Source organism: Hyperolius riggenbachi, chromosome 12 (assembly GCF_040937935.1).
Source record: "Hyperolius riggenbachi isolate aHypRig1 chromosome 12, aHypRig1.pri, whole genome shotgun sequence".
In the NCBI taxonomy this organism is placed as follows: domain Eukaryota; kingdom Metazoa; phylum Chordata; class Amphibia; order Anura; family Hyperoliidae; genus Hyperolius; species Hyperolius riggenbachi.
In genome coordinates, this window is record NC_090657.1 from 158,492,736 (window position 1) to 158,519,001 (window position 26,266).

Genomic DNA, 26,266 nt, shown 5'->3' on the forward strand with positions numbered 1-26,266 from the left:
AGGCGGCGATGCGCCGCGATTGTGAAATTCCTTATGCGGCCCAGCCTCATCCTGACTTTGCCTCCTGCGGCCCCCAGGTAAATGGAGTTTGAGACCCCTGGCCTAGAAGAAGCTTAAAGTGAGAACAACAGGATTTCTCCATGAAAATAGGAATTTCTGCACCAATCAGAGGCTTACAAAAACCACCCAAACCCACGATCCCTCCGGAATACTTAAAAGCTATTATTACAGTTATTCCCAAGCCAGGAAAAGATCAAAGTTCTGTGACCAACTTCAGACCGATTTCTTTGCTGAACTCTGATATAAAATTGTATGCGAAACTATTAGCAAACCGGCTCATGTTAATTACCCCCTCATTATTAGCCCAGGATCAAGTAGGGTTTACAAGAAACCGTCAAGCATCAGATGCTACTAGGAGAATGGCTGCTGCCTTACGCCATGTGGAGCTCTGTCGGGTGCCCTCTCTGTTCCTTACTCTGGATGCAGAGAAGGCATTCGACAGGGTCCACTGGCAGTTCTTAAGAACCACTCTACTCAAATTTGGGTTTTCAGGAACTATTATATCTGCTATCATGGCTTTGTACACCGCTCCCTCTGCCCAAGTCAATGCAGCTGGCTTTATATCCAATTCCTTTTCCATTTCCAATGGAACACGCCAAGGCTGCCCCCTGTCACCTATCATTTTTGTGTTAATCATGGAAACGATTGCCCAAAAAATACGTTCTAATCCTCTTATTACAGGTGTGCAGTACAAAGGCTCCTCCCATCTCATCAGCCTATTCGCAAATGACATAGCTTTATTATTAACAAATCCACTAATTTCCCTCCTATCATTACTGCAGGATTTAACCAGCTTTGCAGATGCATCTCTGTACAAATTGAATCAAAACAAATCTATAGGATTAGGCCTAAACTTATCCAATGATCTAAGTTCTAAACTAAGACAAGCATTTGCCTTTTCTTGGGCAGAGGAAGCGGTTCCCTACCTAGGTATTCACCTAACCAGATCTTCATCATCCCTATTTAAGTATAATTTCATTCCGTTACTTTCAGAGGTTAAAAAAGAATGCTCTAATATGTCTAAATTTCACCTCTCATGGTCAGGCCGAATAGCAGCTTTCAAACTATTTATCCTCCCAAAGATCCTTTACATTTTCCGAACCCTACATATTCCTATTAATAAAACGTGGTTTATTGATGTTCAAAAATGCATCAACAACTTTGTCTGGAATGGAAAAAAACCTCGTACCTCACACAAGATAATGACCCTAAAAATTTTTTGGGGAGGTATGGGTTTACCTTGTATCGAATCATATTATACGGCGGCAAACCTAGATATGATCAGACACTGGTGGTCTTCAGATAGACCCTGGGTACAACTTGAACAACTCCTCACAGGCGCAAACTTGAGGGACTTACTAACTAGCTTTATAATGGGGGCAAAACTTCCCCCAAATCCGTATCCTTCCATACAAGCTTCATTAAAAGCCTGGGAAAGCTTTTTTAAACACCCCCCTCCCAAATCTAACTCCATTGTAATTCAGACTAATTTAAGAGCCCTCAGATAATTCACACCAGACCTAAACCTGTTGGTATGGAATCAACTGGGAATATCCTCCTTCTCTGACCTTTTCATAAACAACCAACTCAAATCCTTCAGTTCATTAAGCAGCCAATTCCATCTCCCCCCAAACCAACTCTTTACTTACCACAGACTGTATCATCTGATCTCCTCTAAAAATCTATGTCCACCTTCTATACAACCTGAAATTTTAGCCATGCTTAACTTTAAAGGCCATTATAAAGGTGGCATTTCTGTTTGGTATGAAACAATTAGAACAGGCAAGACTTCACCATTACTACCAGTGGCGGCTCCAGGAAATTTTTTTAGGGGGTGCTATGCAGGTGCTGGACCAATTTCCGGGGGAGCTGACGACCTGCGGCGCGCGAAGCGCGCCGCGCCAAAAATGGGTGTGGCCACAACCTGCGGCGCGCGAAGCGCGCCGCGGCGAAAAAATGGGCGTGGTCATGACCGGATGAGGGCGGGGCTAACTGTAATTTAAAGTGAACCCAGGGTGAGAGTGATATGGTGGCTGCCATATTTATTTCCTTTTAAACAATACTAGTTGCCTGGCAGCCCTGCTGATCTATTTGGCTGTAGTAGTGAACTGAATTACACCAGAAACAAGCCATGCAGCTAATCTTGTCAGTTCTGACAATATTGTCAGAAACCCCTGACCTGCTGCATGCTTGTTCAGGGTCTATGGTTGAAAGAATAAGAGGCAGAGGACCAGCACGGCAGCCAGGCAACTGGTATTGCTTAAAGGGAGATAAATATGGCAGCCTCAATATTATTCTCACCTCGGGTTCCCTTTAAAAGTGCAACGCAAAGACAGAGGGCCCAAGTTTTGGTGACCCTTTTCCCTGAAAATTCACATAATTGTGCAGGTTTTCTCAAGAAAATACACGTAATGTGAGCAGATTTTAACAAAAAACACGTCCAATGACCCCAATATGCACAATCGTTATCAGATATGGCCCCAATATGCACAATCGTTATCAGATATGGCCCCAATATGCACAATCGTTATCAGATATGGCCCCAATATGCACAATCGTTATCAGATATAGCCCCAATATGCACAATCGGTAGCAGATATGACCCCAATATGCACAATCGTTAGCAGATATGACCCCAATATGCACAATCGTTATCAGATATGGCCCCAATATGCACAATCGTTATCAGATATGGCCCCAATATGCACAATCGGTAGCAGATATGGTCCCAATATGCACAATCGGTAGCAGATATGGTCCCAATATGCACAATCGGTAGCAGATATGGTCCCAATATGCACAATCGGTGGCAGATATGGTCCCAATATGCACAATCGGTGGCAGATATGGTCCCAATATGCACAATCGGTGGCAGATATGGTCCCAATATGCACAATCGGTGGCAGATATGGTCCCAATATGCACAATCGGTGGCAGATATGGTCCCAATATGCACAATCGGTGGCAGATATGGTCCCAATATGCACAATCGGTGGCAGATATGGTCCCAATATGCACAATCGGTGGCAGATATGGTCCCAATATGCACAATCGGTGGCAGATATGGTCCCAATATGCACAATCGGTGGCAGATATGGTCCCAATATGCACAATCGGTGGCAGATATGGTCCCAATATGCACAATCGGTAGCAGATATGGCCCCAATATGCACAATCGGTAGCAGATATGACCCCAATATGCACAATCGGTAGCAGATATGACCCCAATATGCACAATCGGTAGCAGATATGACCCCAATATGCACAATCGGTAGCAGATATGACCCCAATATGCACAATCGGTAGCAGATATGACCCCAATATGCACAATCGGTAGCAGATATGACCCCAATATGCACAATCGGTAGCAGATATGACCCCAATATGCACAATCGGTAGCAGATATGACCCCAATATGCACAATCGGTAGCAGAAATGACCCCAATATGCACAATCGGTAGCAGAAATGACCCCAATATGCACAATCGGTAGCAGAAATGACCCCAATATGCACAATCGGTAGCAGAAATGACCCCAACATGCACAATCGGTAGCAGATATCGCCCCAATATGCACAATCCGTAGCAGATATGACCCCAATATGCACAATCCGTAGCAGATATGACCCCAATATGCACAATCCGTGGCAGATATGACCCCAATATGCACAATCCGTGGCAGATATGACCCCAATATGCACAATCCGTGGCAGATATGACCCCAATATGCACAATCCGTGGCAGATATGACCCCAATATGCACAATCCGTAGCAGATATGACCCCAATATGCACAATCCGCATCACCTGAAAAAGAAAAGAAAAACCCATTTACTCACCTACAGCCAGAAGACCTTCTTTCCCGACCTCCCGTCCCGAGTCCCGACCTCATTGTGGCGCGCAGCGCCCGCGCGCCCACGATCCTCTTCCTTCCCGACGTCACGACGAGACTTCCTGCCTGCATGCAGAGAGCAGGGCTACGGGAAAATGGCCGCCCGAAGTCTGCAGAACAGGGCTCCGGGCGGCCATCTTACCGTAGCCCTGCCTGCTGCTCCGTGCTGCCGGTGTGTGAACTGACTTGGCGTCTTTTAGACGCCTGAAGTCAGTTCACTCCAGGGGGTGCTTTGGGGGTGCTTGGACAATTCTAGGGGGTGCTCGAGCACCCCCAAGCACCCCCCTGGCGCCGCCACTGATTACTACGATACTCCAGAATTTGGTCTACGGACCTTCATAGAGATATCTCGGTACCTCAACTAATAAAATCCAACAACATGATCTCTAGACTGTCCAAATGTAACTCCCACTGGGAAATGTCCCGTAAGATTCTCTATAGATGGTACATAACTCCGAGGAAGATTGCCTCATTTGCACCTAATGCCTCCCCGACTTGCTGGAAATGCAACTCTGACACCGGTACCTACCTGCATATGTTTTGGAGCTGTCCTAAAGTTTCACCACTTTGGACAGAAGTAGAATCTCATATTAGCAGAACATGCCTTCCTGGCTTCAAATTATGCCCTTCTTTAGCATTATTGATGGTTGACATAGATAAAATTCCTCCCAATCTACAACCCATTATTGCCCATCTCATCCTGAACACACTCTATACAATCTCTTCGAACTGGAAATCTCAGGAAAACTTGGTATTTCGACAGGTACTATCCTCTACCTGTTCAAACATCCAACTAGAGCAAAAGATCAGAGCTAGATTAGGAGTTAAATCTGAACACTACATTATCCCTAAATCTTGGTTATAAACCCCTGGTTTAGGTTTATGTATATGCAATTTTGTTCTCTATATTCAATGATGACATCAAAGTCTGTCTTCAGCTAATAATGCTTAGACCTTGGTTTGTTATGTCTGTTCCTTATGTTCTATATGTTAAGGTTGAAGGTTATTACTTATAGCCATTTCTCTTCTTGGAAACCAACTACAAGTCAAACCAGACGATATACTTACACTGGCGGGTGGCCTTATGTCCATCTGGTCCCGCCGGTTTTAGTAATTGGACTCACCCCCCTTGATGACTACCCTAAGGGTTGTGTGAATGTCAGATAAGGGGCTCTCCTCCTGATTAATGACTTGTCCTGTTAAGTATAATGATGTTATTTCTTTTTCATTGTTCCGCATTTGTACAATGAGCTGTGTATCCAAATAATTTGTAGGGAACTGCCTATCTTACCTGTTACAATTTACAATAAAAAACTTTGTATAACGAAAAAAAAAACCACCCAAACGGATTTCTGCATGAAAATCGGAATGATTTCAGCACCAATTACAGTCTTAACAAAAACCAATCAATCCTATGTTAGCAACTAGCTCCCTAGCTATCTCACCTATCCCAACTATTTTGTGTAGGTCCCATAGCCAAAACCACCGCCATGGAACCACCGCTAGGTCCCAAATCTTACGCGACACCTGCGGCGCCAAAGCCACCGCCATGAGACCATCGCCAGGTCCCAAAGCTTACGCGATACCTCCTGTGGCGCAAAAACCACCGCCATGGAACCACCGCTAGGTCCCAAAGCTTACGCGAAACGTCCTGCGGCGCAAAAAAAACCTCCATGGAACCACCGCCAGGTCCCAAAGCTTACGCGACACCTCCTGCGGCGCCAAAACCACCGCCATGGGACCGCCCCAAGGTCCCATGGCGTAAGCGACACCTCCTGTGGCGCCTAAATGACCGCCATGGGACCACCGCAAAGTCCCATGGCGTAAGCAACACCTCCTGCGGCACCAAAACGACCGCCATGGGACCACCGCAAGGTCCCATGGCATAAGCAACACCTCCTGTGGCACTAAAACGACTGCTATGGGACCACCGCTAGGTCCCATGGCTTAAGCGACACCCGCAGCGCTAAAACAACGGCCATGGGACCACCGCTAGGTCCCATGGCTTAAGCGACACCTGCGGCGCCAAAACAACCGCCATGGGACCACCGCTGGGTCCCATGGCTTAAGCGACACCTCCTGCGTTGCCAAAACGACCGTCATGGGACCACCGCTGGGTCCTATGGCTTAAGCGACACCTCCTGCGGTGCCAAAACGACCGCCATGGGACCACCGCTAGGTTCCATGGCGTAAGCGACACCTCCTGCTGCAAAAAAAAAAAAAAAAAATTACCGGTGGAACAGCCACTAGGTCCCATGGGCTACCATTTAGCAAAAACGAGGTTTCATTTGCGATTACTTAAATTTTTCCGCCGGAATGCAGAATTCCGCGGAAATGTAATGGAGACGGAATTTAGCGCTGGCGGAATTCCGCAATTCCGGCGGAACGGAATTTGCTCTTTCCAATCATCCCTAATTTTCACGCACATTGCCTTCACAGCTGCAGAGTAAGAAATGTTCTCAGTAACACTTTCCAGTTACTCGTGTTTTATATGTGTGAATTCGTAACGCCTTAACCACTTGCCGACCGCACGCTTATACCGTGCGTCGGCAAAGTGGCAGCTGCAGGACCAGCGACGCAGTACTGCGTCGCCAGCTGCAGGCTGATTAATCAGGAAGCAGCCGCTCGTGCGAGCGGCTGCTTCCTGTCAATTCACGGCGGGGGGCTCCGTGAATAGCCTGCGGGCCGCCGATGGCGGCTCGCAGGCTAAATGTAAACACAAGCGGAAATAATCCGCTTTGTTTACATTTGTACGGCGCTGCTGCACAGCAGCGCCGTAAGGCAGATCGGCGATCCCCGGCCAATCAGCGGCCGGGGATCGCCGCCATGTGACAGGGGACGTCCTGTCACTGGCTGCACAGGACGGATAGCGTCCTGTGCAGCCCAGATCTCCCGGGGGAGCAGGTAGGAGAGGGAGGGGGGAGAATGTCGCCGCGGAGGGGGGCTTTGAGGTGCCCCCCCCGTAACATGCCTGCAGGTAGGAGCGATCAGACCCCCCCTGCACATCATCCCCATAGGGGGAAAAAAAGGGGGGCGATCTGATCGCTCTGTGTGGCCGCGGATCTGTGCTGGGGGCTGCAGAGCCCACCCAGCACAGATCCAAACAAACAGCGCTGGTCCTTAAGGGGGGGTAAAGGGTGGGTCCTCAAGTGGTTAAAGGAAAACGTAAGTCAGAAAAAAAAATGACATTTACTCACCCGGGGCATCCCTCAGCCCCCCGAAGCTGGATGGTGCCCTCGCAGCCCCGCTCCGATCGTCCTGTCCCCACCGGCGGCTACTTCCGGGATCGGCGACAGCCGCCGACAGGCTGGGAACGCGGCTGATTTTCCGCGTTCCCAGCCGCTATATCACCCCTCTATGCTGCTATAGCGTATATATATGGGTGAGTAAATGTCATTTTTTTTTCTGACTTAAGTTTTCCTTTAATGAATGTAAATATGCAGTCTATTTCTTGCAAGGACTTATGTGCACAGAGATTTTGTTCTCTGACTGATTTTATCAGGGGGCTGGAGTTTACCCCTCTGCCAAGAAGGGCTTCTAGCTCTTATGTCAGCCCCTCCCAACAGGATGAGGTCTTTATGAGAATTTTATGTAACTGTAGGTGTTCTATTTAGTCATATAATCATATGATATAAACATCATAGCAAACAATAGGAAAAAGGACATAAAACAGTATATGCTGCAAACACTATTTTGTAGATCTTATACACATTTTGTAGATCACAGAATATAATCATAACAGAACCAAATTTTTATGGACTCTATGAAGGGTGGTGCCATTGAACTACTTCAACTTCATAGAAAACAGATTACCATATTTTTCAGCATATAAGAAACTTTTTCTTCCCCAAAATGGGGAGGAAAAGTCAGTGCATCTTATTTGCAAAATACAGGAAGCCTCCAACTTACGAACGCCTGCCTATACGAACTGCTAACCCGCTGTGATGTCGGGGACACCCTGTATTCTCCCCATGTCCTCCTCCTCTACCTGTGCATCGTTATCATCAGCGGCAGCACAGCTAACCTCATCCAGCGGCGATCAGAGATCTCTCCTCTCTATCACTGCACCCCCTAGTGCTTGCTTCTGCTGATTGCACAATCAGAGAGGGGTCTCTGATCACAGCTGGATGAGGTGAGCCATGCTGCTGCTCCTGATAGCTATACATGGGGGGGGGGGGGGCAGAGGAGGGGGACACACGGGAGGCAGAGGAGGACAAACAGGGACAGAGGAGGACAAACAGGGACAGATAGGGACACACGGGGACAGAGAAGGACACAAAGTATAAGGTGGAAACAATAATTGGAGAAAACATCTACGAGACGCTCCTGGACCATGGACGCACCACGTTTAGTATTTTTTTCCATTTATTTTCGCCCTAGGTGTGTCTTATAGTCTGGAGCTTCTTATATTCCAAAAAATACGGTGAGTATTAGTGTGTCGTATCAGACATTATACCATGCAGTAGTCAATTATATTAATAATTCTCTGTAATCTGACAAAATGAAAATGAAGACGAGAGATTCAATAGCTGCATTCACAAATATGTTTGTACTGAGTTCTCAGTTCTCAGGATGACATATGGTACAAACCACTTGCAAGGTGCTTCAAAAGTTGTAGGTGAATGTAGAAGGCAGGGCACCAGTGTAATGCTCAAATTAAATTTAATCCAGCAGGTATATCAAGATCTAACAGCACAAAGGAGTATGAACTGCTTGACAGCCATTTCACGGGTTCCCCCGCTTCGGCAGAGGCCAACCAAGGCTGGCCTCTGACGATGGTACGATCATCATCCGTATAATAAAAGCCTTTTCATTTAATCAATTAAGTAAAAATGTTATTGATTTTATTTTAGACACGCGGGTCTTTATTTAATTCACTTTTTCCCAGAAGTTTTCTCCTAGGTGATCATTTTTCATTTTCACTCTAATATGTTTTAGCACTTTGCTATTGAAAAAGTACCAAAAAAGCAGGTGGAAAAGTTTTCTCAAAATTATTCTGGTGGCTCAAAATGCATTTTATTGATAAGATGTGAAAATATCACAAAGGAGAAAGCATAGGAGAAAAAGTGAATTGAATAAGGTCCACGGTATTTCGGGATTATTTCTCTACATAATCATCTCCTTTATTTAAAGTGTACCTGCAAGTAGAGATGGGCCGAACTGTTCCAGGCGAACTTTGCGGAAGTTCGGTTCGCCCCCATAGTGCGCCATTAGGGTCAACTTTGACCCTCTACATCACAGTCAGCAGGCACATTGTAGCCAATTAGGCTACACTCTCTCCTGGACCCCCCCCCCCCCCCCCCCCCCGCTTATAAAAGGCAGGCAGCGCTGGCTATTACACTCACTCGTGCACCTGCAGTAATTAGTGAAGGTACAGCTGCTGGCAGACTCTCATAGGGAAAGATTAGTTAGGCTCTTGTAGGCTTGTTAGCTTGCTCCTGGCTGATTCTTATTGCTAAAATAGCACCCCACAACAGCTCTTTTGAGAGCTAATGTTCTCCTGATGTGGTTTTTTTTTTTTGTGTTGCCCACTGACACTGCATTTTACAGCCCTATCTGTTGCAGCTGGACCTTGGTAATTGCTATTACTGTGCCAGCCAGGCCCTGCCTAACTATCTATACTGGGACACCAACCTATGCCTACCTAACTACTGGGACACCTACTTACCTATACGGGGACACCTACCTATGCCTACCTACCTATACTGGGTCTCCTACCTATGCCTAGCTAACTACTGGGGCACCTACCCATGCCTATCTACCTATATTGGGACAAATACATATGCCTACCTACCTATACTGGGACTCCTACCTATGCCTAGCTAACTACTGGGACTCCTACCTATGCCTAGCTAACTACTGGGGCACCTACCTATGCCTATCTTCCTATACTGGGAAACCTACCTATGCCTACCTACCTATACTGGAACTCCTACCTATGCCTAGCTAACTACTGGGGCACCTACCTATGCCTATCTACCTATACTGGGACACCTACCAATGCCTACCTACCTATACTGGAACACCTACCTATGCCTACCTACCTATACTGGGGCACCTACCTATGCCTATCTACCTATACTGGGGCACCTACCTATGCCTACCTACATACAAGAAGATAATAAGGTTGTTGCTTCATTGTGGACAGACCAAGTTTGATCAGCTGGACAGTCACTGTTGTTCTATCATTGAGCTATCTCAGCCCGGTGACCATATGGGCTTGAAAACCGCCACGGCCTGCACTCTCGCCATGATGGGCACCAGTCCAGCACGGCCGTCACTATGCAAACAGCTGTTTGCGGTCCGTTACACAGTGAGTTTGGTGTGTCAGTGTGAAGCAGTACTCTAATCACACTCCCTGATTGATGTATACACATGCAAGATGTTTGAAAGCACTTTAGGCCTGCAATTTAGCATTCAATGTGATTTATGCCCCTAAAACACTGCTTTGCGTCAAATCTAGATTTTTCCCCGGGACTTTTGGCGTGTATCCCACTCTGCCACGCAAAAACTCAGATGTTAGACCCCTTGAAACATATTTTCCATCACTTTTGTGGCCAGCATAAATGTTCCTAGTTTTCAAAGAGAAAGATCCGCACCACCTTCAGAAAAGCTTAGTCTGTTTTATTGGAAAAAGACATACAAAATTTAAAAAGAACTTTAAGGCAGGACAGTCCACTGTTTCGGGCTCCTGCCCATCTTCATGCTGCCTAGTTCTGAAGTAACATACAAAAACACCAACATATATACAGAGAAACAACCAATCACTGAGTATATACTAATTAGAGAACCTGATGGGAAACAGCCTATTTACATATCTAGTCACACCTCCAACTCCCCCATTGGTGGATCTGAACAAGATCCAAACATTCAAAAAATAACAGTCAATAATAGCTGAATAAAAAATCAGGCATACCTCTAAGATGTATTGGCAAAATATCAGCCAAAAAAACCATGGTGGAATATGCTGAACAGCAAAAAGAGAAAAAATCCAAAAAGTAACATTTTATTAAAGAAAACAAAACATCAAAATCCGCATGGAAATGTCGCATAAACGCGTCAATAAGACGCAACGCCATATCCGCATACGCGTACAGATGACGCAATAATGCATATCCTCTTTCTAGACTACAGACTGTAACGATCGGTGTAACACAGAGAGGGTCTGATTACCGGTGATCTGCAGTATCACCGAGAATGCAGATATATACCCGATTATTGATGATCTGCAGTATCACCGATAATCCGATATATCTCTAACCTCTGGACACCTAAATGATGAGAGTGTTTGGTGCAACAGTATACTTTGAGGAGAGCACCCGAGAAGGGTGCTAAGCAGTGGGAGATACTGTTTGAGATCAGGTTCCTTCCACAGGTCTGAAGCTCCCCAAGGGGCGGAGCAAGGCTGAGAGTGGGAAGGACAGAACGTGAGTGACACCAATGGTGAAGTGTCACTGACAGGTCTGTGAACTATCTCCTAACAGGGATGATAGTTCTCGAGGTCGGACAGGCCAGGTCGGCAACAGACAGACAGATCAGGTACAGAGACAAGAGGCAGATGCAGATTCCAGAGACTAGCCGAGTTCAGCAACAGAGTATCAGAATGACAAAGGTACACAATCAGAGATCAGAAGAATGGTCAGGAAAGCGGAAGGTCATAACAGATAATCAACAATGCCTGGACTTGAGTTTGAGCTCCAAGATTCTCAACACTCCTGGAACTAGACTAGATAACAAATAATAATACAGGTGGTACAGAATTCCTAGACTAAGGTGTGAGTTCCTTGATCATCAACACCTTGGAAACTGGTCTAGATAATAACACAGATAATAACAGAATTACTAGACTAAGGTGTGAGCTCCGTGATCATCAACACCTACGAAACTGTCTAATAAACACAGCTACTGACAAGGTCTGAGTGCTACCACGTAGTGATCGCAACACCAGACACCAGAGAAATGACCAGCACCCAGTATATATACACCAGCGCTCTCTAGCGCCTCCCCTAAGTGCTGAAGTCCCCTAAATGAAAGCTGCTGAAATTGTCAGCTGACCGGATTGGTCAGCTGACTCCCTTCTGACTGTCATAAAGGCCCTGCCTCTCTGCGCGCGCGCGTCCTCCTGAACCAGTGTGGACTATCAGTCCCAGCCACACCAGACATGTGTTGTAATATTTCTGCTATGTTGAATGCGGAATCCGCCGCACCGATGTCCGTGCGTGCGGCGTTTTCTCCGCATTCAGCGTTACTGACAGGAGTAGGCCTATGCGTTCTACCTGCCGCGCCGGACGCGGAATCCGCCGCCCTGTTGTATGGGCATGCGGCGGTTTCTCCACGTTCCGACTGCGCGCTAGCTGCCATGTTGAACGCGGAATCAGCCGCCTTACTTTGAGTACTAGCGGCGGCTTTTCCGTGTTTCCTCACACAGACCACCAAAAATACGCATCTATGCCGGACGTATATACGCATGAGACAAACGCTCAAAAAATGACGCATGAACGCATCAAAAATTACGCATCAATAAAACAACGCGTCCTAACCATACGTAATCTTTGCGACTAAAAATACGTGTCAAAATTAACCAAACACCAAAAAATGTCAAAAAAATATCAAAAAAATGCCAAAAAATGTCAAAAAGATGGCATATATGAAAAAATCAATTCAGCAATTTCCACCAATGGTATACAAAATTAGATGGTTGGTAGTATAATAAAAAAAATATCCAATAAAAGAAAGCTAATAAGGCCTATAAATATATATCTATGAGTTTATCAGTATCACCAATCTAGTCTCAAATCATACTCTTTATTTAACCCACTATTCACAGTGTCAAGTTCTCTGATCCATTTAGATTCTAACTTCAATAATCTAGACAATCTATCACCCCCTTTATTATCCTGTTTAACCCCATCGATGACACAAACCCTAAGCTGACTAACATTGTGCCCAAAGGTAGTAAAATGCTCTGAAACGGCCTGATCCATATTCTTTTTGCGAATGGTAGATTTGTGCGAGGCCAAACGATCTTTCAATCTCTGTGTCGTTTGGCCAACATAGCACTTACCACATGGGCATTTAAGCATATAAACCACCCAACGAGAATCACAAGTGTACCTATCTCGTATGGCATATCGTTTACCACTCATAGGGTGAAAAAAGGTATCACCCTTAATGAGGCTATTACAAATATGACATTGTAAACAGGGAAAAATGCCACATTGCTTTGGTTGTTTATTAATACTGATATCAGAATGAACCAATTTACTCCTAAGGTAGGGTGCTCTTTTGTAACAGAACATAGGGGGGTGATTAAATTCCTTAATATAAGGTAATGAATCCCTAAGAATATTCCAATGTCGTCTAATACAATGTTCCACTTGACTACTGACTACACTATAAATGGAAACAAATGCAACCCTATCTTGTTTGTCTTGTCTACCAGAGCCTCTCCTTCTCCTACCCCCACCTGGTCTATTATCAAGTTGGTTAATAAGTAATTTGGTAGGGTATCCCCTTTGCTTAAAGCGTACCACCATTTCGGACAACATCAAGTCTTGTTTGCCCTCCTGGCTGACAATTCTGTCAACCCGTTGGAACTGACCACCAGGGATATTATGGATCATGTGCTGCGGGTGAAAACTCCTGAAATGTAAAATAGCATTCCTGTCAGTCTCTTTACGAAAAAGATCGGTCACCAAGTGTCCATCTTCCTTGATAACCATGGTGTCTAAATAAGAAATCATCAACTGATGATAATTGATGGTCAATTCAATGAAGGGACACTTCAAATGCAGGGAACTGACAAAATCAACTAGGGTCGAGTGTGGCCCCACCCACAGACAAAAACCATCGTCTATGTAACGAAGCAAACATCTGGCATATTTCTGAAAAAAAGAATTGGTATAGACAAAGGCTTCTTCACAAAGACCCATAAAAAGGTTAGCATAGACAGGGGCCACACTCGACCCCATCGCTGTTCCCCTGCATTGAAGATAAAAAGACCCATCAAAAAGAAAATAATTTTCTTTCAAAATAATATTCAGGAGCGCCAGCAGGAAGGCCCTTTGAGAGTCGTCAAAATCAGACGATGTGAACAAATAATGCTTGACAGCCTCTACACCCCCATCGTGTGGGATGGAGGTGTAGAGGCTCTCAACAACCAGGGTCACCAACAACCAATGATTTTCAACATCAGTAAACTTACCGATCTCTTCCAAAAAGGCCCCAGTGTCTTTAATAAATGATGGCAGGCTACAAACAAATGGTTGGAGAATTTGATCAAGAAAAGAGGCTAAGGGAGAAAAAACAGAATTAGTAGCAGCAACGATAGGTCGTCCTGGAGGAAAAAGAGTATTCTTATGTATTTTTGGTAAAGTGTATAGCAATGGAGTGGATGGGCACCGATTGATAAAAAACTTAGATAAATCATAACCAATTAATCCACTATCATGGGCTTGTTTAACTAAAACATCAATTTTGCCCATGATGGAAACAATCAGATTACCATCCAACCTGCAATACACTCTAACATCAGATAATTGTTTCTCAATTTCCTGGATATAATAATCCCTATCAAGTATGACCACAGCTCCTCCCTTGTCCGCTGGGCGAATGATAATTTGTAAATTCTGTTCTAAAGATCTAATGGCATTCCTTTCATCTGAACTCAAATTGTGATTCACAACTAGCTTTCCCGTTCTCACTATCTTCTCAACCTTACCAATATCCCCCATGACCCTTTTAGAAAATAGATCAATGGCCGGGTGGCTATTTGGGGTAAATGCACTTTTATTCCTAAGGCCCAAACCCTGTAATGTAAGACATTCATCTCGGGCAGGAGCAGTGAAGTGAAAAATACTTTCAGATCGGGGGGTCCTGAAATTTTTTTTTAGTTTTAGTGTTCTGAAAGAACGATTTAGTTCGACATCCAGTGAAAAAAAGTCAGGAAAACTAGTTGGACAAAAAGAAAGTCCATATTCGAGAACCTTCTTCTCAGAATCTTTTAATGGATACTTAGAGATATTCACGACCAGTGAGGGTGTCAAGGTCTCTTCCTGAGTTGCATTGGACTCTTCTGTTTGATTGTATTTCCTCCTGTGTTTCTTACCACCTCGTCTGTTCTTATGTTTGTTGTTTCTGGAGAGTGGTCCCGGGAGGATAAAAAAATCAGAAGATGATCCTCCAGATGTATCTACACCAGATTGATGCTGTGGTCTACGATTCTTTCTAATATTACCCGGTCTGCCTCTCCCTCTAGGGGCTGGTTGGAACGGTTTCTTGCCGGGAAGGGTCCGCCTCTGCCAGCTGTAAACATAGCCATTAGTATAGTCATTTTGGTCCCTTTTAAACTTAGATCTCTTAGAGTCCTCCAGACCAACAGGAAAGGACTTCATTTTGGTGTCTAAAGTCTCCAGATACAGTAAACCTGAAAGTCATCATCACTGAGGATCTCTTTAAAGTGAACCTCCAGACTAAAAGTCGACTCGACAGCCCAGAAAAGGCCTGGTGATTCTTTAACAGTCTCACAGCATCAGAACTTTGTTTCTCTTATACAAGCCTCATTTTTAGCTGCACAGAAGAAAACTGCCCGGGCATTTTTCCCCTGATGCTGTGCAAAGCATGATGGGATTTCTGATGTTTTTGTTCTCGTTCTGCTGTTTTGGTGCAATTTTTTTTTATACATTTTGAATTTGACATTTGAAGCCTAGCGCATGCAGCTGGGAGGGGTTATCAGGACACAGGACAGTTGGAACTGTGTCTCATGCTCCCTGTCACCTCCTTTCAACCAAAAAGATGGCTGCCCCATGACAAAGATGGCAGCCCCCATGAATCACAAACATTTGCCTGTTCTTTTAAAACAGGGTGGGTAAAAAATGATATTACCTGTCCTATTCTAATTAACATAACTAATGTAACTTAATGACAGTATGTTTGTTTAGGCTGAAGTTCCCCTTTAAGCTCAGATTCCAACATACTGATTTTAATCTCCAGTTTAGGAAGTTCTCAGTGTATACGAGCTACCATATGGACCATCGAGTCAAAAGAGGCTTTGTTCCATATTTTCGTCCACACATTGGTAAACTCCACATCATCTGAAAAAAGGAAATGAGCCACAGGTGATCTACTTGACCGTGGGATAACACCTGCTCGATGATATTCTGCCAGTGTCTTTGCATGCAGGTCCAATGTCACCCACGATTTCCTAGTCATCTCCAGGTCCTGTTTAATAAGTTTAGGATCCGTTTTATTGAGATAGGTTGAACCTCCTTCTGCTCGAGCCAGAATAGTGCTGATCTGCTCATAGGTATAGGAAAACACATTGTCCCTTTTCTCTAGGCCTTCTTCTGCCATGGTGCAAGCTCCTTGGTGTCAAAAGTCAACAGTAATTTTGAGTGTGGAGTCGCACTTGCTTGGCTTCCAGCAATTTCAGATGGTCAGGTGTGCAGATCCAATAGTCCCGGACACCATGGGACTCAAACTGTAGCAAATGAAGAGAAAGATCCGCACCACCTTCAGAAAAGCTTAGTCTGTTTTATTGGAAAAAGACATACAAATTTAAAAAGAACTTTAAGGCAGGACAGTCCACTGTTTCGGGCTCCTGCCCATCTTCATGCTGCCTAGTAACATACAAAAACACAGTAAAACACAATAAATACACAGTAAAACACAATAAAACAGACTAAACATTTCTGAAGGTGGTGCGGATCTTTCTCTTCATTTGCTACAGTTTGAGTCCCATGGTGTCCGGGACTATTGGATCTGCACACCTGACCATCTGAAATTGATGGAAGCCAAGCAAGTGCGACTCCACACTCAAAATTACTGTTGACTTTTGACACCAAGGAGCTTGCCCCATGGCAGAAGAAGGCCTAGAGAAAAGGGACAATGTGTTTTCCTATACCTATGAGCAGATCAGCACTATTCTGGCTCGAGCAGAAGGAGGTTCAACCTATCTCAATAAAACAGATCCTAAACTTATTAAACAGGACCGGGAGATGACTAGGAAATCGTGGGTGACATTGGACCTGCATGCAAAGATACTGGCAGAATATTATCGAGCAGGTGTTATCCCACGGTCAAGTAGATCACATGTGGCTCCTTTCCTTTATTCAGATGATGTGGAGTTTACCAATGTGTGGGCGAAAATATGGAACAAAGCCTCTTTTGACTCGATGGTCCATATGGTAGCTCGTATACACCGAGAACTTCCTAAACTGGAGATTAAAATGAACATGTTGGAATCTGAGCTTAAAGAGATCCTCAGTGATGATGACTTTCAGGTTTATCTGGAGACTTTAGACACCAAAATGAATTCCTTTGCTGTTGGTCTGGAGGACTCTAAGAGATCTAAGTTTAAAAGGGACCAAAATGACTATTCTAATGGCTATGTTTACAGCTGGCAGAGGTGGACCCTTCCCGGTAAGAAACCGTTCCAACCAGCCCCTAGAGGGAGAGGCAGACCGGGTAATATTAGAAAGAACCGTAGACCACAGCATCAATCTGGTGTAGATACATCTGGAGGATCATCTTCTGATTTTTTATCCTCCCGGGACCACTCTCCAGAAACAACAAACATAAGAACAGACGAGGTGGTAAGAAACACAGGAGGAAATACAATCAAACAGAAGAGTCCAATGCAACTCAGGAAGCGACCATGACACCCTCACTGGTCGTGAATATCTCTAAGTATCCATTAAAAGATTCTGAGAAGAAGGTTCTCGAATATGGACTTTCTTTTTGTCCAACTAGTTTTCCTGACTTTTTTTCACTGGATATCGAACTAAATCGTTTTTTCAGAACACTAAAACTAAAAAAAAATTTCGGGACCCCCCGATCTGAAAGTATTTTTCACTTCACTGCTCCTGCCCGAGATGAATGTCTTACATTACAGGGTTTGGGCCTTAGGAATAAAAGTGCATTTACCCCAAATAGCCACCCGGCCATTGATCTATTTTCTAAAAGGGTCATGGGGATATTGGTAAGGTTGAGAAGATAGTGAGAACAGGAAAGCTAGTTGTGAATCACAATTTGAGTTCAGATGAAAGGAATGCCATTAGATCTTTAGAACAGAATTTACAAATCATCATTCGCCTAGCGGACAAAGGAGGAGCTGTGGTCATACTTGATAGGGATTATTATATCCAGGAAATTGAGAAACAATTATCTGAAGTTAGAGTGTATTGCAGATTGGATGGTAATCTGATTGTTTCCATCATGGGCAAAATTGATGTTTTAGTTAAACAAGCCCATGATAGTGGATTAATTGGTGATGATTTATCTAAGTTTCTTATCAATCGGTGCCCATCCACTCCATTGCTATGCACTTTACTAAAAATACAAAAGAATACTCTTTTTCCTTCAGGACGACCTATCGTTGCTGCTACTAATTCTGTTTTTTCTCCCTTAGCCTCTTTTCTTGATCGAATTCTCCAACCATTTGTTTGTAGCCTACCATCATTTATTAAAGACACTGGGGCCTTTTTGGAAGAGATCGGTAAGTTTACTGATGTTGAAAATCATTGGTTGTTGGTGACCCTGGATGTTGAGAGCCTCTACACCTCCATCCCACACGATGGGGGTGTAGAGGCTGTCGAGCATTATTTGTTCACATCGTCTGATTTTGACGACTCTCAAAGGGCCTTTCTGCTGGCGCTCCTGAATATTATTTTGAGAGAAAATTATTTTCTTTTTGATGGGTCTTTTTATCTTCAATGCAGGGGAACAGCAATGGGGTCGAGTGTGGCCCCTGTCTATGCTAACCTTTTTATGGGTCTTTATGAAGAAGCCTTTGTCTATACCAATTCTTTTTTTCAGAAATATGCCAGATGTTGGCTTCGTTACATAGACGATGGTTTTTGTCTGTGGGTGGGGCCACACTCGACCCTAGTTGATTTTGTCAGTTCCCTGCATTTGAAGTGTCCCTTCATTAAATTGACCATCAATTATCATCAGTTGATGATTTCTTATTTAGACACCATGGTTATCAAGGAAGATGGACACTTGGTGACCGATCTTTTTCGTAAAGAGACTGACAGGAATGCTGTTTTACATTTCAGGAGTTTTCACCCGCAGCACATGATCCATAATATCCCTGGTGGTCAGTTCCAACGGGTTGACAGAATTGTCAGCCAGGAGGGCAAACAAGACTTGAGGTTGTCCGAAATGGTGGTACGCTTTAAGCAAAGGGGATACCCTGCCAAATGACTTCTTAACCAACTTGATAATAGACCAGGTGGGGGTAGGAGAAGGAGAGGCTCTGGTAGACAAGACAAACAAGATAGGGTTGCATTTGTTTCCACTTATAGTGTAGTCAGTAGTCAAGTGGAACGTTGTATTAGACGACATTGGAATATTCTTAGGGATTTAGTACCTTATATTAAGGAATTTAATCACCCCCCCCCCCCTATGTTCTGTTACAAAAGAGCACCCTACCTTAGGAGTAAATTGGTTCATTCTGATATCAGTATTAATAAACAACCAAAGCAATGTGGCATTTTCCCTGTTTACAATGTCATATTTGTAATAGCCTCATTAAGGGTGATACCTTTTTTCACCCTATGAGTGGTAAACGATATGCCATACGAGATAGGTACACTTGTGATTCTCGTTGGGTGGTTTATATGCTTAAATGCCCATGTGGTAAGTGCTATGTTGGCCAAACGACACAGAGATTGAAAGATTGTTTGGCCTCGCACAAATCTACCATTCGCAAAAAGAATATGGATCAGGCCGTTTCAGAGCATTTTACTACCTTTGGGCACAATGTTAGTCAGCTTAGGGTTTGTGTCATCGATGGGGCTAAACAGGATAATAAAGGCAGTGATAGATTGATTATTGAAGTTAGAATCTAAATGGATCAGAGAACTTGACACTGTGAATAGTGGGTTAAATAAAGAGTATGATTTGAGACTAGATTGGTGATACTGATAAACTCATAGATATAGATTTATAGGCCTTTTAGCTTTCTTTTATTGGATATTTTTTATTATACTACCAATCATCTGATTTTGTATACCATTGGTGGAAATTGCTGAATTGATTTTTTTCATACATGGCATTTTTATGGCATTTTTTTGACTTTTTTGGCATTTTTTGGCATTTTTTTGATTTTTTTGACATTTTCTGGTGTTTGGATAATTTTGACGCGTATTTTTTGTCGCAAAGATTACGTATGGTTAGGACGCGTTGTTTTATTGATGCGTAATTTTTGATGCGTTCATGCGTCATTTTTTGAGCGTTTGTCTCATGCGTATATACGTCCGGCATAGATGCGTATTTTTGGTCGTCTGTAGTCTAGATAGAGGATATGCATTATTGCGTCATCTGTACGCGTATGCGGGTATGGCGTCGCATCTTATTGACGCATTTTCATGCGGATTTTGATGTTTTGTTTTCTTTAATAAAATGTTTTTTGGCTGACATCTTAGAGGCATGCCTGATTTTTTATTCAGCCATTATTGACTGTTATTTTTTGAATGTTTGGATCTTGCTCAGATCCACCAATGGGGGAGTTGGAGGTGTGACTAGATATGTAAATAGGCTGTTTCCCATCAGGTCCTCTAATTAGTATATACTGAGTGATTGGTTGTTTCTCTGTATATATGTATATATGTTGATGTTTTTGTATGTTACTTCAGAACTAGGCAGCATGAAGATGGGCAGGAGCCCAAAACAGTGGACTGTCCTGCCTTAAAGTTCTTTTTAAATTTGTATGTCTTTTTCCAATAAAACAGACTAAGCTTTTCGGAAGGTGGTGCGGATCTTTCTCTTCATTTGCTAGTTTGAGTCCCATGGTGTCCGGGACTATTGGATCTGCACACCTGACCATCTGAAATTGATGGAAGCCAAGCAAGTGCGACTCCACACTCAAAAATTCTAGTTTTTAAAGTTCGCCTCCCTATTGAAGTCTATTGGGGTTCACGAAAGTTTGCGCGAAGCGAACCTTTTTGCGGAAGTTCGCGAACCTAAAATCGGAGGTTCGGGCCATCTCTACCTGCAAGGAGAAAAAGCGCCCGGGAGGCTACTTACCTTGGGAGGGGGAAGCCTCTGGATCCTAATGAGGCCCAATCACGCCCGCTCTACGGCGCAGGAAACTCGTACGGACCAGGTGAGTCTTGTCTATTTCCGCCGGAGTCCGAGCGTGAAGCACAGACTGTAAATATTGCTGCGTGATGTTCAGGGGCTGCCAGCCTCATTAGGATCCAGAGTCTCTAGCCCCCCCCCCCCCCCCCCCATGAGGTAAGTATCTGTTGGGGCCCATTTTCTCCCTACACATTTACCTTAAAGCACTCATCTCTTTTTAAATCACGTGAGGACGTGGGGGAGGGGCTTTATGTTAATGCTCCAAGCAAACAGTTACCGGCATTCTGCAGTCACATGAAAAGCAGCGTAGGGAAAGAAGAGGTCAACCTGACAGATAGGAAGTTACATTACACAGAAATAATACCTTGTGTGGTAGATAAAATAAGTCGGGTGCCACTTTCTTGATGACCCCGATAATTTCCTCCATGGGAAATCACCATGCAAAGCTGACGCTGCGCTAATGTCGCAATCATCGCGGGGTGCTTTTACTACGGTATCCATTCTCATGCGAACCTAACCTTAAGCTGCGTTCATTATATAATATTATATGTAGCAATGAAGCCGGCACCATAGATATAAATGCTCTTTTATTGATTAGAGTTGCTTGACAGCTTCATTGCTACCTATTGAAGATTGATCTGGGGTGCTGCCAGACCCAGCCGAGGCACATATAACGGCTAGCAGAGGAGGTTCTACACTACTTTCGCTGTTATATAATATTATAGTAATAACCATTCAAGTGTTAATATTCAGACCATTATTGATATTTTAAGGGCCCCTCTGAACTCCTCACCTCAAGTCCAAACTTGTAGAAAAAATAATTGACAAAATACTTGAAGCAGCTGACGACCCCGTCATCCAGATGTTTCCGTGTGATGCCATCAAAGATGCTGCCAGTGATGGGCGTTGTAAGCTTGTTGTGTACCCGGTAATACAGCTGGTGCCGGTACACGGTGGCTTCAATGGCCATGAGAGCCAGGATGGTGAGGTGGTTCTGCAATCATAGACCAGAGAGAATAAACTAATATATAGCAAAATATATACGGAATAGGGTGAAAAACAATATCTATGGAAACTCCAAGTATCATTCATGCATTTACTCATCAGGCATTCCCCAAAAATGTCAATTCAAAACAAGGAGTTCAGATTCTTTATTGCTGTGGACTTAATTATGATCTCTTCTTTCAGTCGTAATGATCTCATCTATAACAAATCATTTAGGACAAAAGGTAAACGTATACGAGAGAAATCAAACTACTGCAAAACGTAAACTTTGTAAACCAAAAACCACCTGGGTCCAAATTGTATAGTGGAGCCCGTACTGGGGGCCACAGGGCCTGGGGAGGGCGGACATGATGGGGCTAACTTGGCTCCAGCTTGGACGGGGTTAAAGTGGAATATAACCCTGCATTTCATCTTTGCTCTAAAACATTATTTACAGCATATTATATGCAACCAGCAATTTTTTTTTTACTAGACCAGCATTGGAAGGGTTACACACAGAAGTTGAAAGTTCAGTTCAGTGAAATGCAGACGCATCCGAACTTTAGATAATGTTATCTTGTGTTTACTTAAATGTATCAAGTGAGGAAACTGTACTTTTGGAAACCTATAACTTTTAAATGAATAATACTTATGCACAAATGCAAATATGATAACCGTATGGCATATAAAAAGTAGGTAAACAGGTTTTTATTGAATATTATGTTAGGGTTTTAAACCGCTTTAAGTTTCCTGTCAGTCTGTCTCTGGCTGGGGCTGGCCAATAGGAAGGGGCTGGACGGGCGGGAAATGGGATTTAAATAGGGTGGGCGGAGCAAGGCCCACAGGGATTTCCTGCACAAGAAGCTGTAAGCTGTGCTGCAGGCGATTCCTTACCTCCGAGATGGATGTGGAGGCCCTGATCCAGCAGATTCGCCAGCAGGCGGACACCCGGGGAGCTGACTGGGTCCCTGGCAAGTTCAGTGTGCTGGAGGCAGCTCCAGCTCCGGCCGCAGCAGGGGTGTCAGCGAGGGTTCGGCGTCTGCCTGACCGCCTCAGCCCAGATGCCTCCCCCAGAGGTCAGCGCCAGATTGGGAGCCCCATCTAGGACCCTCCAGCCCCCCTGCCAAGCGCTCGAAGCACAGCGGCAAGCAGGCGGCTGGGAGGAATCCCCAGCATCAGCGGGGCTCTTCTGGCGGAGCACGCAGTAACGCTTCCCCCAACGCACCGCCGGCGCCACCTAGTGCCTCCTCAGTGGCGGTTCCATCCAAAGGGAACAGGCCTGCTCAGTGGCAAGATGGTGGCCGCATCCAGGGGGTCGGCTCAGCACTCTGGATCACCCGCCCCAGGCCAGGCTGGGCCTTCTGCGGCTGCCACATCCGGGCAGGCTTCAGCTTCTAGGCAGGTCAAGCAGCCTGCTGCATCTGGCATGACGGCTGCTCGATCCAGGCAGGCTTCCCCTCAGATCCCCCCTTGCACCTCTGGCAAGAAGGCTACCCAAAAGTCGAGAAGGCCCCAACTGGGGGAAGAAGGTTCTGGAAGCCCTCCTTGAGGAGTCGCCGGGGTTTCCCCCAGGCACAGCTCTTTCTCCTCCTCGATGAAGCTTCTGATGATGATCGCCCTGGTGGATCCGGAGCGTCGGCTGACCTGGGCTCAAGCTCAGTGCTGCCAGGTGAGACCTCTATTTTACATACTAGTGGGAGTGGGTCGGGGTTAGGTGTAAATGTGGGTGTGGGTTTACATGCTGTGCCTTTTGCTGCTGCCCCTTCTGTTGCTGATGTCTCCTCTCCTGCTTCTGCATTGTCTTTGGTGAATACGCTGCTGCTAGGTTTGAGAGAGGCCTTGCAGGCCTCGTCGGCTGTGATGCCTACACCTAGTCCGTTGGTAGCGTGGGTGGGCTCTCAGGGGCAGGCAGTAACTTCGGTGGCGCAAGGTGGTTTGGGTACGGGTTTACTGCAGGTGTCACCCCCCCCTCCCATCCCACAACCGGGGGGTTCGCCACAGGTGGTCCTCCCCCTTCCCAGCCCACAAGCAGGGTTCATGGGGCATCTCCTTCTCCTATTTCGCAGCCCACCAGCACGGCGGTGCAGGCTATTGATCCGGCCCCGGCTTCCTCATCCTCCTCGGTGGTTGTACCAGCGGTAGGGGTCACGTCTCCTTTCCCCTCCTCAGCAGCCGATCAGGTTAGGATGGCCGACTCGGCAAAAGGGGAAGTGTATCTCTGCTTCGAGGGACCGTTGGGGACCCATTCGGAAACAAAGGTGAGAGAGCGGATTTGGAAGGGGGACCATGTGGAGATTTTCTCCTTACTCCCCTTAGAAAAGTTTAACCTTGACAGGGCAAAACCAGATGAGAGCAAAAAGGAGGAAGAGGAACGTCGGCATTATAGGTTGATTCTGCGTACGTTCCAAAACTGGCTACAGGCCTTCTCGATATTCGCAAGCGTGCTGGGTGAGCAGCACCCAGAGTGTTGCTCTGCGCTGTTCTGTTACCTGGATTGTATAGATAAGGCTCATGTTCTCAGCAGAAGCACAATGGGCATGATTTACAAACAGGGGCGTAACTAAAAATCACTGCCCCCCTGCAAAAGTTTAGATGGGGCCCCCTACACACTGAATAGGGGCTGTCTACAATTCCTTGTCTACAAAACTTTGTATGATTCGTTATTAGTGACTGAGCAGATGCAGTCATTAGAACAACTGTGCAGAGAGCAGAAAGCTTTTACTCTCCTTGCCCTTAGTTGTCACACTCTCAGTATGGGGCCCCCTGTGGCTTCTGGGTCCCCTGCGGCTGCATCCCTTGCAGGGTCTATTGTTACACCCCTGTAAAGCTTCTTCACCTGTTTTCCTCTGTTTTCAACTGATCTATGTTACATTTTTAATCTATCAAAGAGCAAACATATAATATAATTAACGCAAGAAAAGTAATACTGAAATGAAGTTAATCAGGAACAACTTACTTTGAGTGATTGTTTTGGTAAATATGCTGAAAGGTTATTTTTACCAATTAGGTGATAAATAAGCCATTTATGAGAAGTTTTGTGAATAGAGCCCAGAAAAGCACACAGTTAGCAAAGATAAAGAAGCTACAAATGAGGCCCATAATAATCAGACGGGAATCCATTCATTTAGGAACTCAGGCTGTTAGATCTAATGACTGTTTGCATTTTCCAAGTAAATTGCGGTGCTCATTTTCCATTAGCACATTATGTTTTTTCCCAAATCGCACTCGGCGGCTTGCATGATTTTTGGCGTGAGCACGCTCCGTTCCCAACGGTCAATGGCGCAATCATGGAGAAAGGAACTGTAGGTTGTGCGATTGCCGTGCGCTATTTGCATGCAAGTTTGTATGTTCTCCCAATGTCTGTGTGGGTTTCCTCCGGGCAATCCAGTTTCCTCCCACATCCCAAAAACATACAGGTAAGTCAATTGGCTTCCCCCTAAATTAACCCTAGACTATGATACATCCACTACATGATACATAGACATATGACTAAGGTAGGCATTAGAGTGTGAGCCCCTGTGAGGGACAGTTAGTGACAAGACAATATACTCTGTATAGTGCTGCGTAAGATGTCAGCCCTATATAAATACTAAATAATAATAATAAGGATCACTAAAGCCAATGGGAAGCCTGCAGGCACACACGCCAACACACACTACGAGAGATCTTCATGCCAACAGACAGGCTCCTTACCTTGATGCAAGGCAGGACACTATCCGCACACTTCCGCAGAGCCCCACACCAAAGGGCAGGGTCCACGGGGGCCACGTACAACACAGACTTCTGTAGCAACTCCTCGGAGACTGGCGTGTACAGCGTTCCATTGCGATACAAACCCTGGGAAGAAAAGAAGGACTATGAAGTATCATGTCAAGAAATAAACAAAGCACAAGACATGAAGGAGGAACACAATTCAAGGTTTGGCTGTTTGCAATATTTATTTTAGTCATTGCCAATGTTATTAGCCAAAGGTTTTGTGCATTAATTATAGCATTTATTGGCTAACCCTAACTGGGACAGAACTGGGTCTTTAAGGGAGTCTGAAGTGAAATTAAAAACAGATACTCACCTAAGGAGAGGGAAGGCTCTGGGTCCTATAGAGCCTTCTTGTTCTCCTCCCAGTCTCCACGTTCCCCCTTAGGCTTCCCCATTAGCACTCCATGACTGTACGGTCGTGGATTACTCTCTTCACCATTGGGTGGGCTTCGGGAGTCTTCGAAAGCACTTGGGCTTCTGAAGATGGGCCGCTC

The 26,266-nt window shown here is 45.0% G+C and overlaps 1 protein-coding gene across 3 annotated transcripts in view; it reads right to left on the reverse strand.

Annotated features, from left to right (window-relative positions):
* The window catches only part of LOC137542170 (piezo-type mechanosensitive ion channel component 2-like), a 258,588-nt gene that overhangs the window by 99,318 nt on the left and 133,004 nt on the right, over positions 1-26,266 (reverse strand). For all 3 annotated transcript variants that reach the window (XM_068263888.1, XM_068263889.1, XM_068263890.1), the window contains 2 exons: positions 25,710-25,853; positions 21,826-22,026 (listed from right to left, as the gene is read on the reverse strand). In XM_068263888.1, coding sequence (XP_068119989.1) covers positions 21,826-22,026; positions 25,710-25,853 — 345 coding nt within the window. The remainder of the gene's footprint in view (positions 1-21,825; positions 22,027-25,709; positions 25,854-26,266) is intronic.